The following is a 15,876-nucleotide window of genomic DNA, read 5'->3' as shown; positions in this document are numbered from 1 at the left end:
AGTGCAGATTTTTAAATTCTCTTTTTTTCCAAGCAACTGAGGCATGTTCCTTTCATGCTGCTTTTTGGGAATTAACCCCCTGGACTGTAGGTCCACTCTCTCTGTGGGAACTGCTTTCTCCCTCTTCCTCTCCCTCAAAAGAAAAGCTAATGTGAACCTAAATTGAGAATGTCACCTATTAAGAGTTCATGATGACTGTATGACAGGTAAAATGATTCACGTTTTATAGCCACTCACTCATTCCACATAGATCAGCAAGTAACATGACTTGTACAAAAAAATCTGCAGCACAGTAATTTACTGTATTTGGTCACAAAACCCCCAAGATCCCCAGCAAAACAGTATGCCTTCTCCTTCACAGATAAATATATGGGGCACTGATGTAGGAAGAGAGGAAAGATTAACTTTTCTTCCGTAATCCTGTTCGTTTAAATTTAGTAGCCATTGTGTATGAGAGTCTCCAGGACACAATTTAGAAATTACCCCTTTTCCAAATCCATATAAACAAGCCTTAGAAGACACTTGTTCAGGCAGTTACAGACCTCTGCTTATATACAATAAAACTTGGCAATGGTTTCCCAAATGCACTGGGTAAGCTCTGCTATGATGTCTGTCTAGCAAAAAGTTACTATGTGTGTTCCATCACATTTCCCAAGCATGCTTTAAAATATTTATTTTTTATATAGAAAACATTAGCAGTAATTTGGAAATGAAACTATTCAGGGCAACATTATTAAAGCCTACAAAAAAGTGAAAGCAAAATGCAATTTTTAAAAGAATAAAACAGAAGAATTAAAAATACTGGACAAGAGATAAAAGGGAAGCACAAAAGATGAGAGTGATGCCTTTGGTCAATATTGGCATTCATTAAAGAACATTTAGGTTCCATAACTGACCACTCTGTTTCTCCTTCCTGTTGATTTAAAAGACCTTGCTGAATGACCAGGCATTTCAAATAATTTCAAGAATAGGTGAAAAGTAGTTAACCTGTAATGCCAGTACATAAGCCTCTAATGCTCAGATTTTCAAACTAAGCCTTAAATGCCCAGATTTTTCTACTCACTGGTTCTGCAAAGGTACCACTCCAATGCATTCCAAAAAGTCCAAGTGTTTACTCCTAGCTCATTTTCCTACTGTCAAAACAGTCTTTTTAAGGGGACTGCTGCCTTCTAGGGAAAGAAAAGAAATAAGGAGATAAATAAATATTGACAAGAAACAGTAAACAGTTAAGGACACATGGCTGCTCATTTAAGAAGGAATACAGGAAAACCAACTCAGTGTGCTAAGCAAGGTAGCGTCACCTTCCCCTGCTCTTCTGTACCTTCAAAATTAGCCAGCCTTGATTTTCCACTGTAATTCCAAACTGCCAATCTTTGAGTGCAGAAATGGAAAAGGTCAGAGCAAAGAAACATCTCCTGGTTTTTTTCACTGAGCAAGGATGGAACTGAAAGTTTTGTTTCCCCTACACCCTCTTGAAAAAGTAGAAACCACTTCACTGGTATTTAACCATTTTGCAAAAGTCAGGAAGACTTTTGCAAACACAACAATTTAACCCTGTTTTAGTCATGCTATTCTTCAGAAAAACAAAAACATTTGATTACATATCTCCTTCTGTAAACCTTTGAAAATTACTTTAAATTAACGACTTTTTAGAAGGGAGAAGGTACCCAAGGTAGCTGGTGGAAATTTATTTCCTCTTGCCATTTAATTTCAGGGATCTCTCCTAAAAAAATGTCAACATGATTTTCTAGTACTACATGAGCTCCTACAGCTTATATTCAGTGGCTTTTGAAACCCAGCATGTCTTCACCTTCAAAAGCTTACAAAGAAATCAAGTATCCTTCTTTGCTCAGCTGTGTGATGTTCTTCAGACCTCAGGGGAGCTTTTGTCTTCTTACTTAATCAAAGATGAAATGCTTCCATCCCATTTGGCTTTTGCAAGAAACAATCTCTGGAAGCTATAGATAGGCCTAGGTCCCTTACATCTCATTTTCAAAGCATGTGCACACCCCTATTTTTAAAATCTATTTTTAGTGTCTATGAAGGAGTGATATTTTTACTTATACAGCATTCTGAATTCAAAGGGTACTAATTGCTCTCTCTTCTGCAGAGTGTGTCTCTTCCACACTGATGAATTAAAACACACTTCACAAGGCACTTTCTTCCCAGACTATGAGCAACCGATAAAGCACCAATGGGTCAAAAGCAACTGGCTTTTCATTAGCTAAAAGAAAAATATGCATGAGAACTGATCAAGTCCAAAACAGCTGGAGTAGTTCAACAACATCGACTGAGGCTGAACCCATGGTACGATAAATGATCCTGGTGGACAGAAGAGAGAGAAAATAAAAGTGGCAGAAAAGGAGAGAGAAAAAAAGGAGGATAAAGGAAAATAGGAAGAGAGAGGAGAAAAAGGAGGAGAAAAACAGGACAGAGAAAAAAGGAGGACAGAGGAAAGAAAGAAGAGAGGAAAGAAAGAAGACAGAATAAAAAGGGGACAGAGGAAGAAAGGGAGAGAAAAAAGAAGAGACAAAAATGAAGAGAAAAAGGGAGAGAGGGAAAAGGAAGACAGAAAAATGGAAAGAGGGAAGAGGAGAGGGAAACAGAGAAAAAAGGGGCAGAGGGGACGAAAAGAAGCTCAAAGCAAGGAACATTTTTTATGGCTGCCTTGTAAGAACATGGCATTTGTAGTACTTGAAAAATGTTTAAAATAAGACATCACACATTTTCCCACACATCCTCCCTCATGAAAGGAAGCATGAACAGGTGTTAGACATATGATATTCATGTTGCTGAACATCCTACCAGAAAATGCTCAAGTTACTATAATAAGCGCAGTATTAAAAATTTACATAGAGTCATCTTTCATCACTGATTTTAAAGGAATGCTTTAAGTTCTGTTCTGAAGAGAGTATCTGTAGCTGTTTAACTACACCTGGACATTTTGCAGAAAATTGGAAGCAAGGTCAAATTCCTGTTCAAGGATTCAAGGTTATCATCCACTACAATTTATCCAAAGTTTCTGGACTTTGTAGAATTATGAGCAGAGAACACCCCAAACCTTGCTTTAACAGGCAGCACACCTGGACATGGATTTTGGCTGAGATCCCCAGCAGTGCCTGTGACATGAACAGAGGCTCTTAACATTTTGTACCAAAAAATTCTATAGCAGCTGAGGGAGCTGGGAGGGCTCAGCCTGGAGAAAAGGAGGCTCAGGGGAGACCTTCCGGCTCTCCACAACTCCCTGACAGGAGGGTGCAGCCAGGGGGGCATAGGGCTCTGCTCACGGGGAACAAGGGACAGGACAAGAGGAATGGCCTCAAGCTGTGCCACGGGAGGGTCAGGTTGGGCATCAGAAGGAACTTCTTCATGGAAAATGTGGTCAGACAATGCCAGGGATGGCCCAGGGAGGTGGTGAAGTTCCTGTCCCTGGAGGTGTCCAAGGAAGGACTGGATGTGGCACTCAGTGCTCTGGTCTGGGTGACAAGGTGGGGATCAGTCACAGGCTGGACTTGATGGTCTTGGAGGTCTTTTCCAACCTCAGTGACTCTGTGATCCTATGAACCCCCAACAGCAGTCATCCAACTGTTGGCTTCTTCATGCAACTCCTCAGAGCAGGTTCCCTTTTCCAAGCAGTACAAAATACATATTGCTCAAGACAGGTTAGCTGTAAGAAAGATTAGTTTTAGGAATGTCTTAGATTACCACAGATGTACTATGTAAGCAATTATGGGAAATGAAACTAGGCCATGGAATTCAACTCAAAGTAACAGGGGAAGTAAGCAGGGAAGAAATGTGGGGACAAACAGCTAACTTTAGAAATACCATAAAAGAAAGGACTAAAAATGTTAGTGTTTTTTTAATGCAAGTATTAAAAAGAAAGGAGACTATTATTACAGGGACAGCTGGCTTGTAGGTGGGATTGGACAATCTCTGAATACCATATGTATGAATTAACTATTTTTCAACCTACCTGAAGTTTCAAAGAGCTATTTCAGGACAAACATTCTAACTCTCCTTCAAGGATTCTGGTCCATTGTCTGGATGCCATATCACATATTCAAAACAACAGCTTTTTCCACAGCTGGCTGGGATAAGTATTACAAGCATACAGGAATTTATCTCATTTTTAAAGCATTAACAAAAAGAAGTGATATATGGTGAAAACATGCAGTAGAGTTGTTTCAGCAAATATACTGAACTGAACCCAATTAACCATGTATAAAACCCCTGGAAAACTATTTTGAAGTATTACTCCTAGCAGAGAGGATACAAAGGAGGCTGAATTTATTTAAATAAATATTAGCAACAGTTTTCAGTCATACCACTTTGCACAATACCTCCTTTTTTGTTGCTTTGATCATGCCCTCTCCCTTAACCATCACACTGGTCACAGCAGTGGCCAAAAAATATATACTTTTATTTCATTTCTGGTTTTATCCATTTGAAATTGTACTACACTGAACTTTCTTACAAAAATTACCACAGCACTCACCTACTAGCCTTAACAGCTACCAATGGATAAGAGTGCAAACATGCCACAGCCAGGTTAAATGAATTTTTCAGTCTGCAGAAAGAATTTTCAATCTCGTCTTTGTAAATATGATAATGTTGGAACTTCAAGTTTATTCAGCCTACAATGATTTGCTTTGGGAATTTTTCACAGGAACATGATCTGAAACATTTAGTGCTGTTCAGTCTGCAGTACAGCATTACCTCCTCTTCCTTGTGCTTTGTTGCTATGGAAGCAACATGAAGGTACTTTAAAAACCTTAAGAATATACACAGGCACCAAGAGGGATCATCCAATCCAAGCAGCCATTTGAGGGAGGAAATGATACATACTCAAATGAACAACTTGAAATACTCCACTTAACACCTAATTATCTGCAAGAACAAAATACACATGCTACTCTAGCCCTGTGACCTGATTTCCTGTATGAAACATGAGGAGAATCATGAAACAGTTACAGTTAATAAACACAGTACCATTTACGAATTTCATGGGTCTCTTTTTGTTTCAACAGTGCTATCCAAGTCCAATTTAGCAATTTGCTTTGGTACAACCAATAATCCAGTAAAATTTAACTGTTAACTTCTGAGGTAAACCTTGCAGAAGGAACTGGTGCTCCAGGCACTACATTAATTTCCACTTAGAACAAAGTTCATCAGATCACTCAGCAAGGAATTAGCAACACTTGCTTGTCTACAATTTTTTTGTTGTTGTACTAACACAGGTGGAACACATAAGCCATGCTCATTGCAGAGGTTCCCCAAGGAGATCAACGCTACTTACAGCATCAAATGAACCACCTATCCTGGGCCAATACAGCAAATCTTGGTTGTAACTCAGATGTATTTACTAAGTGGCTTTGTAGAGTAACAGTCACAAAACAACTTTTACCGAAATCCTGAAAACTGTCTTGTCAATGCCACCCTTACGTTCAATGTTGATAAACAGAGATTTTACACCATCCGCTGGCTAGGGAAAATTGCCTGAAGCAGATTAATCAAATTACTGGGTTTTACCCCCTTTGCTTTTTGCTCAATAGCATTCCCTCTTCTTCTTCAAACCCATGAGCAGAGAACAGCACACACATGTGACAGCCCAGCAAGGATGGGCCAGCAGCCATGAAGCCAAAGCAGAGACCACAGGCCATGCCTGTATCCAACAACAGGCACATCCTGCTCCCTCTGCTGCAGGCATGGGGCAGCACCTCTGGCAGGTGGCACTCTTAAACCACAATTCCTGATGCTTTGAGTGGGCTGAAGGTGGCAAGCCCATTTTCCCAGTACAGCTTTTTGAGCCCACTGCTGTCCAAGGCCCCAGCAGGGACAGTGACAGGCTGGAGAGAAGCAACATTTTGGCTCCCATCACTTTTCCTTTTATCTTGCTGGTCTGCAAAGCAGTTCACAACTGTGGTGCAGGACACTCTTGCCCTCTATGACCTTTCCCAGTCCTTCCTGTAACATGGCTTGAAAGTCACCCCTGTGTGCCATCACTTCCTCCTCTTTATGGCCACTGACCAGGCCCTCTTTCTGCCACCCACAAAGCTTATAGTTTGGCTCCTCCCACACTGAAGGGCTGTGCTGGCATCACCAACCCTTCCCTGGCAGCAGGATTCCAGCAACAGGTCCAGGAGTCAACCTGGCTTAAGCACAATACCCTCACATGCCTGCAGAGCTTCATTTTGAGCCAAATGTAGCAGCAAAAGGAAACCAGTCTTCTGAACTTCATTGCTCCCTCACAGCTTCATAAAGGTGTTTGAGGGTAAGTTACTGTAAGACAGTCATTCCACCTGCTTCCACAAAATGACAGAAAAGCAGCTGCAGAAACCCAGTAAAAAACCTCATCTGAGGAACAGGAGTGAAAAGAAATAAAAGAAGCACAAGAAAACAAACATTCTTTACTGTCTGCAGCCACAGACAGTCACAACTGGAAGTCCACTGTGTAAAACCCCACACGTACACACTGGAAAACACAGATTGTGAGGAGAATTACTGAAAATGCCTTAATATCCAGTGAAATGAGTAACGATAACTACCACTAGGGAGGACAGGTAACAGTCACATTTTCTCTTCACTGCATCAAAAGAAAAACTCATCTGTTAAGGAAACATGAACACTACTCAAATCAGTACTTAATTCTTGGCAGATACCATCCTGGCTGGCCAGCAACCCTGGTACACAAATGAAAACTAAAAATAATTTTTAAAAAGTCACAGCCAAAATTTTCTTCCTGGAATCAGATAAATTATTTTAAGTATCATCAAAATAAAAAAGAGGTTCATTTTATTATGTTTGCAGATCAAATAAAAAGAGTAAACAGCAGAATGTATTTTGAATGGAGGTACTATAGGAACTTTTCCTTTCATAAAACCAAATATCCTGCTTCATATTAAAGAGTTTCCACATATCTTTCCTTTAGCAATCGACAAGGAAGAGTTCAGTGAAAATACAGCTGAACTAGACTTGAGGCTGAGACCTTTTCCTAGCAGTCTAAGAGAGGGCCAATTCTTAACTGCAATTCAAGAAAGAATTAAGTTTATTTATAAAACAAATGCATCAGTAAAGTGACATCATACTGCCCCCGTGTAAAAAAATACAGTGCAGGCTATACATTTAACAAAATCCCCAACCTTACCAGTCAGCAACAATTCTTCTTTGATTTGTATTCCATGAAGCAACTTTATCAAATGGACAGATGTAGAGATGAGACCCAAGTGCCTATTATTAAATTGGGAAAAAACCACAATAATTCACTTGATAAGAAATACACTCAAAAAAATTTAAAAGGCTTTTCGAAGTTAACAGGAAGTCTTTAGCATCTTCAGGACCTCTGAAACAAAAATCAGTTTCTCCTATGTTACTGCCTGCCTATCAGTAGCCACATTATGACCATCAGAAGCAAACCAAAGGGGTTTATTGCATCATCCTGCATTTTACCAATTTTGGGCACAGAACCTTCAGAGCTAAGTACCCCTTCCTCCCTTTTTGCTATTCTTCCTATCAAACATTAAATATTAGCAAGCTATTCCTGTAATTTAAACAGCTGTATTTGTGTAAAAACTTTGCTTTGTCTGGAGGTCAAGCATCCAGAACAAGAGTCATATATTTTACTTCATAATAAACTTGGAGTAGTTTCAATGCCAACAAAGCAATTAGTGACAGTCACCAAAAAAACAATAGGGCCAGCTCAAAGGGAAACATACACAGCTCTCAGAGAGAAGCAGAGAAGGCCAAGTAATCATTTATCCTTTCTCCAGTGAAGAGGAATCGAATCATAGGTAGACTCTCAGAATGATTTGCACTGCAATTTCTGTGGCATTAACAGAATTCTGCCCCAGCACAGAAACTAAGACTTGGTCCCATGTCAAAATTACATTTAGTTTAATAAATCAAATTTGACAAATCCCAAGAAGACAATTTTTAAGACTGTAGTCCCCAATAATTCTTTGCTGTAACCACCTCGTGACAAGTCTTTGGGGGGTTTTTTTGTTGGTTGGTTGGTTGGTTGGTTTGGGGTTCTCGTGGGACATCTGGGCAAGGAGAGTGTTTGTTGCTATTTTGTTGGGTTTTTTAAAAACATCAACCAGACTATCTGGTCATCACTAACTACAGCTAGATTGCATCACAAGTATCCCTTCAATGTTGCAACAGACACAACCAAACAACAGAGAGGCTAAATAACTTAAGGAGCCAGATTGATTTAATATCCTTTAAGCTCAACTTGCCTGTATATATGTATCAGGATTAACACGCACAGTTCTACATGCTGTGTGCTGCCAGGAAAGCCAGACAGATCTAAATAAACCTTAAAAGACATGCTAATCCTGTAACTGATTACTAAGACTATTTACTTATTCATAATGTTATAAAAAAATTAGAGAAAGAGGAAAAAAAAGGATAGTTATACAGTCAGGCTTCCAATAGGCTTATTTCATTTGTGTAATCAACTCATATTATGGACCCAAACACTTTGTTCTATTACTGAGCAGAGTCCCAAACTGACCTACAAATAGGTCAGCTGTTTTTGTTTCTTGCATATTTGAATTGAAGTGATTGCATCAAGCAGGAAATGCCAGTTAATAAATCTACTAACACAGCAGTGTAAAATAAGAATCTCTTTTTTAAAAGCACACAAACATCAGAAGGTGGTATTTTGGTATGGGCTAAAAGGGATCATAACTGTACCTCATGACATGTTGATTCTTGGGACACTCAACACAGGCATTCCTCAGACATCTGAAGCACTCTGCTATGAGCAGCAGGCAGGTGTCGAGATCTGCTAGTCCACAGGAACCCTTACAGGCCTGCTCAATGGTACTTGAGGTGCTTGTCAGGATTTCCAGGACATCCCGAAATACACTTTCTTTTGCTGTTTCTCTGAAACACATAAATTTGTGGTGAAGAAAAAATAAAAAGGCACTGCTACCAAAAAGCCTATGACATTGACAATTCTTATTGTAAACCCAAAGATGTTTCTGCAGCAATCTTTAACTATTCAAAGTATTTAACTACTCATAGTCTTCCAGGTAGGAAGAACAAAATACATCACACAATCCTCACAGCCTTTGCAGGAAAGGGGCTGTAGGAGAGTTATGTTGCCTTAATATTCCTCATGACTTTTCAACAGCTCTCCAGAATTTTAATGAAAAGGAAGAAAACAATTTTCCCTAATGCATCTAGCTGGCAGGTTTATACATGACACTGCATACTGCTTTTAGAGGAATAGTTTTAGTTAATTAACACGGTTTAGATGTCCAGCATTAGATGTTTCAGAAGACTCAGAAGCTCCAGCCTGCTGCAGATTTCCTCAGAGGGACAAAGGTCATGGAGAAAGCTGGTGGCTGCATGAGCACCACTCTGAAGTGTGTGAATCAAAGTCAAGGGAAAAAGCCAACTCTGTCCCACCTCAGCAGACAACTACCCAACAGAGAAGGTACCAGGCCACTTGCTGGAGCACCCAGACCAAGGAAAACAGCACCACCAAACGTAAGCATCTGCAGAAATCCGTATGACTGAATGACAGCTGGTGCTGCTGCTCCATGAAGATTCACCAGCCTCCCCAGGACGGACACACACATCTACAGATGATCTGTCTCACAGAGATAAACAACATTTCCAAACTACAGCTATTGGTCTACAATCTGCCCTGATTTTATGTCCACAAAAGAGATGAGGGCAACACATGACAAATGTTGCTAACTCAGTTCTGATACCACATGCTGGTGGAGAGAAGCCACACCAGAGTGTGTTTATGGCATTGCTACAGAGAAGTTCAATAAATTTGCTCATCCAGTACTTCTGACCAGGGTCAGGAAAAGGAAATCCACATGCAGCCTCCTTGAACCTTAAAAAGACTTGTCATGTACTCAAGATCAAACAGAAAAAGTGAGATGAGAGGAAATGTAAAGTAGCATTAAATAAAATTTTCACACAGAAAACTCCCCCTAAAGGAAAATTAAAAAATCTCTTGATCAACCACTACTGGGTGATAGCATTACCTGCATTCTGCTGCTCACTCAAATGCCCACACATTTGCACAACTAGAAATTCTCTTTCGTAAGTGATCATGTCCATAAATCAAACCACAGAATCACTGAGGTTGGAAAAGACCCTTAAGATCATCAAGCCCAACATTAACCAAACGCTGCCAATCTAGCCTGTCCCTAAGCACACCCTTAGATGTGTCTGGAGACATTATTTCCCACTTCTGCTCCTGCCATGTTTTCTTTCCTACACTAAACAAAACTCTCGTAGTCTTTACTCACAGTTTACATTTTCTAAGTCCCTTATCAGATTTGTTGCTCCAATAGTGACACTTTTATGCTAGGCTACATCTGACAGTACAGTGCCTCCAATATCGACATCTATTAGGGCGTGGAGGAGACTTACAAAGAAGGGAGAGTGCTGTAAGAGCTACAACAATGTACACTAACATCACTAAATTGCTGCAACATCAGGTTTCAGATCTCTAGGAAGTATTTTATTCTGCAACCTCACAGTTGATCAAAACCAGTATATTTACACATTCTCCATCTACACTGAAACATGAAAAAACCCACCACTTCATCACTGAAAGCTATGGGGAAGAAGCTACATTTTGCAGTGGTGCAATACTGAAGGGAAAATACCAAAGAGGCACAAAAAACAAAGACCAAAAGCAGAGCTGGCCCTCAGTTATAAAATAAAGAAAACAGTGGAGCTTGCATAACCAGAAAGAAAGTTTGGAATTTGGTTTTGGTTTCAAGACCGAAGAAAATATATTCATGGAACTTGAACCTTCAACTTAAAAGAAGCAGTGCAGCTCCTGCCACTTCATGATGTGCCAAAAGAACACTCAGTGGCTGACGTACCACAGTCCCCATGGGAAATGCACCAGAGACAAGTTTTTCTAAATGTCAGAAGAGCTACAGTCTGGTAAGGTACCCCCAGCCAGGGAGTGCTTTCTACATTGAGCAGAACCATTAGCTGTTCTGAGTTCTTAAACGCTGATGTTACTCTAAAATACAACCACTGAGCCCACTGTAGTTTCCTTCGTATCAGCCTATGCCTTTTGTCAGATTACCCCATGAAACCAGTCATTTCCTGACCCAACTGCAAAATACAGAACCCAATGGTCAGGGCAAGACATACTACTGCTCAACATCCCCTTATTTAAATTGGTAAAAGAGAAATTAAAGAAGCCAGAACTTTTGTGCACATTTTTGTGACTCCATAGGTAAAAGGACACCTTACAGTTATTCTTGTGCTGGAAAAGCTTCACTCTCCTGGCAGAGCTATGCAGCAGAACAGAACTTTTAGTCAGACACTGGATCAGAAGCATGCTGAGCTGCTGTGACAATTTTTCTTTTAAAATTAGATTGAAAGTACGAAAAAAATAAGAGTGCAGACATTTCCAGTAAAATACAAAGATGAAAACCTTGTGTTCTAATGGAGCAAGTCTGGGGTACACAAGGAAATGTCTGTCCTCACTGTAAATGTGGAAGGAGATGTGGATTTTTTCACATCACTCAGGAGAGACCAAAACCAAATCTATCTCTTGAACACTATGAAAGAAAATCCAGAATGCTCAAGCCAGATCATTCCAGGCAGAAATCGAATCTCAAAGCCTAAGTGAGCAAGCAGAAGATATTCCAAATGAACAAAGACTGGCTTAAACATTGTTTGATAAAGCAGGATTCTGTTCCAAGAAAACTTACATGTGACTCTTGTACCTAAGCATTCCAATAGCACTGCAATTTGAGTGTGTACTGTAATGGAATTTTATTGAAAACTGTCTTTATGAATAAAATATCCTCAAATTAGCAAGAATGGCAGAAAATATTTAGCTGATGTTAAGAAACCAGTCAAGACTGACTTCAGATAACTGTTCCACAGCAATGCTTACAAACAGTTTTTAAAAAATAATCTTTTTCCAGCAGTACAACAAAGATTCACATAAAGACAAAAGTAGCAGCTACAAATATTTAAAATGTATTTTTGAAATGGAAAACATTTTCCTTCCATAAAATTTTTAATTTACAAAACTACGTAAGAGCCTGCTAAGTCGATTTTAGATTAAAAGAATACCTTGCATTGTAACAGGCCTTGAAATCCATCCAGAACTGCTTTGTGGATATTCCACAAACTCCTGTTTCCTGTGTCTAGTTGCCTAACACAGCAGCTCCACAATTTGTTATTGTTACCTGTCCTTCATTTCCACATCAAGTTCTGCAGGAACACAAAAGGAAGCAGAGGCAAAGGGTACAGCAGCCCAGCTCTTGGACAAGAAAGACATGCACAATTTCTTACTAAGTCAAAACAAACAGTCAGAATTCCTGTACCCATGCCAAAAGGAAGATTACTGTCACTCCTTGTAAGACCTGTTTAATTGTTAAAAACAGAAACTCTACAAGATACCACTGTAATGAACACAAAGTTAAAAACAGTAATGAACTCCTGTTCAAAAGACCAGGGCTCCAAAAAATCATGAAATTGCTCAGCAACTATGCAAACAATCCACAAATTTACAATTCTGTATTTCCACTCTAAGTCTTAGGTACGTGCACAACTCCAGTCCTGTAAGCAGAGTTCCTAAAAAAGCCTTTAAAGTACTTATCCTCACAACATTCCCAGGAACAGAATAAAACAATTTTCTTCTTTTTGTAGCTTAGAAAAGGAAGCATAAAGACATCAATTAAAAGCACTGGAAGCCTCAAATTATATCACACATGCAAGTCTCCCAAATTCCACATCATGGTCTCATAGTAGGGGCATTGTTGCCTCACTTTATTTCTTTCTGAGTTACAGAACACCGGAACTCACATTTTTAATGTATTTTGTTTCCACAAACACTGAACAGTCCTGTAATAACAAAAGAATTGTCACTAAATATCACAACTTCAAACTCAAAACATCCATTGGGTTGTGTTTTTGTGATTCAACAGCACCAATGACAGGATTTGCCAGAGCTAGCAAATTTTTTGCCAGAGCTGCTCCTAGACCCATTTTGCCACATCGTATGGGATGTAAGGTAATGCTACAGCTTTGTGCTTCTGGAAGGACAACTACAGTGTCTCTCTTTCAGCCCACCTGTACCCACAAAACTTGGCTGTTTTGGGGAATATCTACTCCTCTTTCAAACACAGTGGCAGAAGTTTCAGGTAGCAAGGCAGAGAAAGCAACAGCCTGTAAGCCCAGAATTTGTACAGGTGCTCCCTTCTTTCCAGGGAACCGAGATGAACACCAGAAGGTCTCCTGGGTCTCCTGCACCCACAGAGATCACAAAAAAATATTTGTAGGTACATCTTCCCTCCTCGCCCTCAACTTTTAAATGTGGATTTAAAAACAAAACCGCACTGTGAATTTACACAATCAAAACAAAACACCAGCAGAATTTTACACCAAGCTTAAGTCTGATTTCTTCATTCTCAGGTCAAGACCTTCAAACAACTACTGTTAGGAGTAAGCACAAGCTTCCCACCAAGCTGTGCCTTCTCCCTCCTTCCAGGAAGGGCAAAACCCATTCCTCTAACCCCAGTCTCCCAGCTGAACCTCTGCAAGCCCAGCCTCTGCCAAAGCCAACAGGGCTGTGTGGTATTGCAGAGGTCTCCCTGATCTTACAGGCACTGCAATGCTCCATACCAGCCCCCTGTTTCTCCAGTAGCCCCATTCTGTCTTTACTTATCTTAAACCTACTGAGGGGCATCCAACCTTTCCTCCCAGTGAAGCCAGCGCAGCCCATCCTGCCACACAGTACATGCCCTCTGTCCCCAAGGCCCACAGCCACCACCCTCATCGCAAAGCTTTGGCCTCACATGGGAATGAGACTGCTGCCCAGCAGGGCCTCGCACAGGCACATCTTACCCACTTCTGCACGCCCTGCAGGGCTTCCATGGCTTTTTCTCCCTGAGCAGCTACTCCCACAGCTACATCCCACCTAATATGTCTGCCCAGAAAGGCACCACAAGCCCCAGAAATGGCCCATGGGAAGCCCATGAGGTTCAAGACCAAGTGCTCGTGAGGCCACCTGGGTTGGGACAGCCCCTGGGATCAATCCAGGCTGGGGGTGAGCAGATGGAGCAGCCCTGGGAGAAGGACTTGGGGGTGCTGGTGGTGAGAGCTGGACATGCCCTGGCTGTGTGTGCTGGGACCCAGAACCCCCCCGTGCTGGGCTGAGCCCCCAGCGTGGGCAGCAGGGGAGGGGGGTTCTGCCCCTCTGCCCTGCTCTGCTGAGAGCCCACCTGCAGAGCTGCCTCCAGCCCGGGGAGCCCAGCACAGGAAGGACTAGAGCTGTTGGAGAGATTTCAGAGGAGGCACCAAGTTGATCAGATGGATGGAGCAGCTCTGCTACGGGGAAATGCTGAGACACTTGGGATTGCTCAGCCTAGAGAATAAGGCTGACCTAACTACTGCCTTCCAGTACCTGAAGGGAGCCTACAAGGAAGATGGAGATTATCTACACAGGCCTGAAGTGACAAAACAAGGGGAAACGGCTTCAACCTGATAGAGTAGGTTTAGATTGGATGTTAGGAAAAAATTTTTCCCTGTGAGGGTGGGTGAGACCCTGGCACAGGCTGCCCAGAGAAGCTGTGGCTGCCCCATCCCTGGAAGTGTCCAAGGCCAGGCTGGACGGGGCTTGGGGCAGCCTGGTCTAGTGGAAGGTACTCTTGCCCACAGCAAGGGTGGGATGGGATGAGCTTTAATGTCCCTGCAACTCAAGCCATTCTGTATCTATAGGCTATTTAATGCCACCCACGACTAAGAGACGAACATCTTTCCTCCGTGCTACAAGCACAGGGACTGAGCACACTGCAGCTCCTCATGGACCCCCTGGGGCGGGGCAGGACAGGAGAACGGACAGATCCCCCCTCACACACGCATAGCCCCAGGAGAAGGCTCGGGGTGCAGAAGCTCCCCAGCAAAGACTTCATCCACGCCCCTCTCGGGATACTGAGAGCCCCTTTCCCAGCCCGCAGCCGACTCCACGAAGGGCAGGACCGCGCTGGGAGCCGAAGCGAACCCTGCCCATCATCCGCCAGCACCGCCGCTCCCTCCTCCCCACTACCTCGGCTGCGCCTCCCGAAACAGACCCGACAGCACCCGCACGCTCTCCAGGCGGGCCACGGGCAGCGCTTCCGCTCCCGGCGCCGCCATCGCCCGCCCCGGCCCCGCTCCGCCCCCGCCGCGCGGAAATGGCGGCGGGGCCGCCCCGCCGAGCGGGAGGGGCTATGTTGGGCCGGCGGCAAAATGGCCGCTCCGGTTGCGAGATCTGATGGATTTCCCTAGCTTTTTCCTTGCTGGTCCCTTGCCTCTCCCTTCCCTCCATTTTCCCCTTTGGAAGCTCACCGCGGCGCCGGCTGCCCTCACGCAGCTGCTGCTGCCCACCCCACACCTCGCCCTGTGTGCTCTTCGAGATTCCCGCCTCTAAACAAAACAAATACCAAAAAAATATAAAAATACATAAATTACAGGAATAATTATTTCATGCTTAATATATATAAAGATCTCCCAGCCTGTGGCAGGGGTGTGAAACTAGATTATTGCTAAGGTCCCTCCCAGTCCAAACCCTTCTGTGATACAGTGAAGTAAATACTAAATCCCTTCAGGTTTTAAAATATTTTTAAATTAAATACTGCATTTTTAATTTAATATTTATTTTCTGAAAATGTCTTTCAGCATTTTCTAAACATGTATGAAAAGTTAACTTGCATGTGTGTGCGTGGGAAATTAGCTTCCAATGGATAAAAAGACTAATTGTGGCCAAGCACTATAGAAAGCTTTATTAGACAATCATCATTAAATCACAGACTGGTTTGGGTTGGAAGGGACCTTAAAGCCCATCCAGTCCCACCCCCCGCCATGGTAAGGGACACCTTTCATTATCCCGTG

General features: G+C 42.1%; 1 protein-coding gene across 4 annotated transcripts in view; it reads right to left on the bottom strand.

Moving 5' to 3' along the window:
- ATXN10 (ataxin 10) overlaps positions 1-15,162 on the bottom strand; it is a 98,859-nt gene extending 83,697 nt beyond the window's left edge. For 3 of the 4 annotated variants that reach the window (XM_048301318.1, XM_048301320.1, XM_048301321.1), the window contains exons 1-3: positions 15,053-15,162; positions 8,695-8,886; positions 7,145-7,227 (exon numbers count right to left, since the gene is read on the bottom strand). In XM_048301318.1, coding sequence (XP_048157275.1) covers positions 7,145-7,227; positions 8,695-8,886; positions 15,053-15,141 — 364 coding nt within the window. In that variant the 5' untranslated portion in view covers positions 15,142-15,162. Of the gene's footprint in view, positions 1-7,144; positions 7,228-8,694; positions 8,887-12,075; positions 12,217-15,052 lie in introns of all 4 variants that reach the window. The other variant, XM_048301319.1, reaches the window with a different exon arrangement.
- Between the last annotated feature and the right edge of the window lie 714 nt (positions 15,163-15,876).

This window comes from Corvus hawaiiensis, chromosome 4 (assembly GCF_020740725.1).
Source record: "Corvus hawaiiensis isolate bCorHaw1 chromosome 4, bCorHaw1.pri.cur, whole genome shotgun sequence".
NCBI lineage: Eukaryota > Metazoa > Chordata > Aves > Passeriformes > Corvidae > Corvus > Corvus hawaiiensis.
The sequence above is the reverse complement of the archived record's forward strand: the minus strand, read 5'-3'. Positions and strand labels throughout refer to the sequence as shown.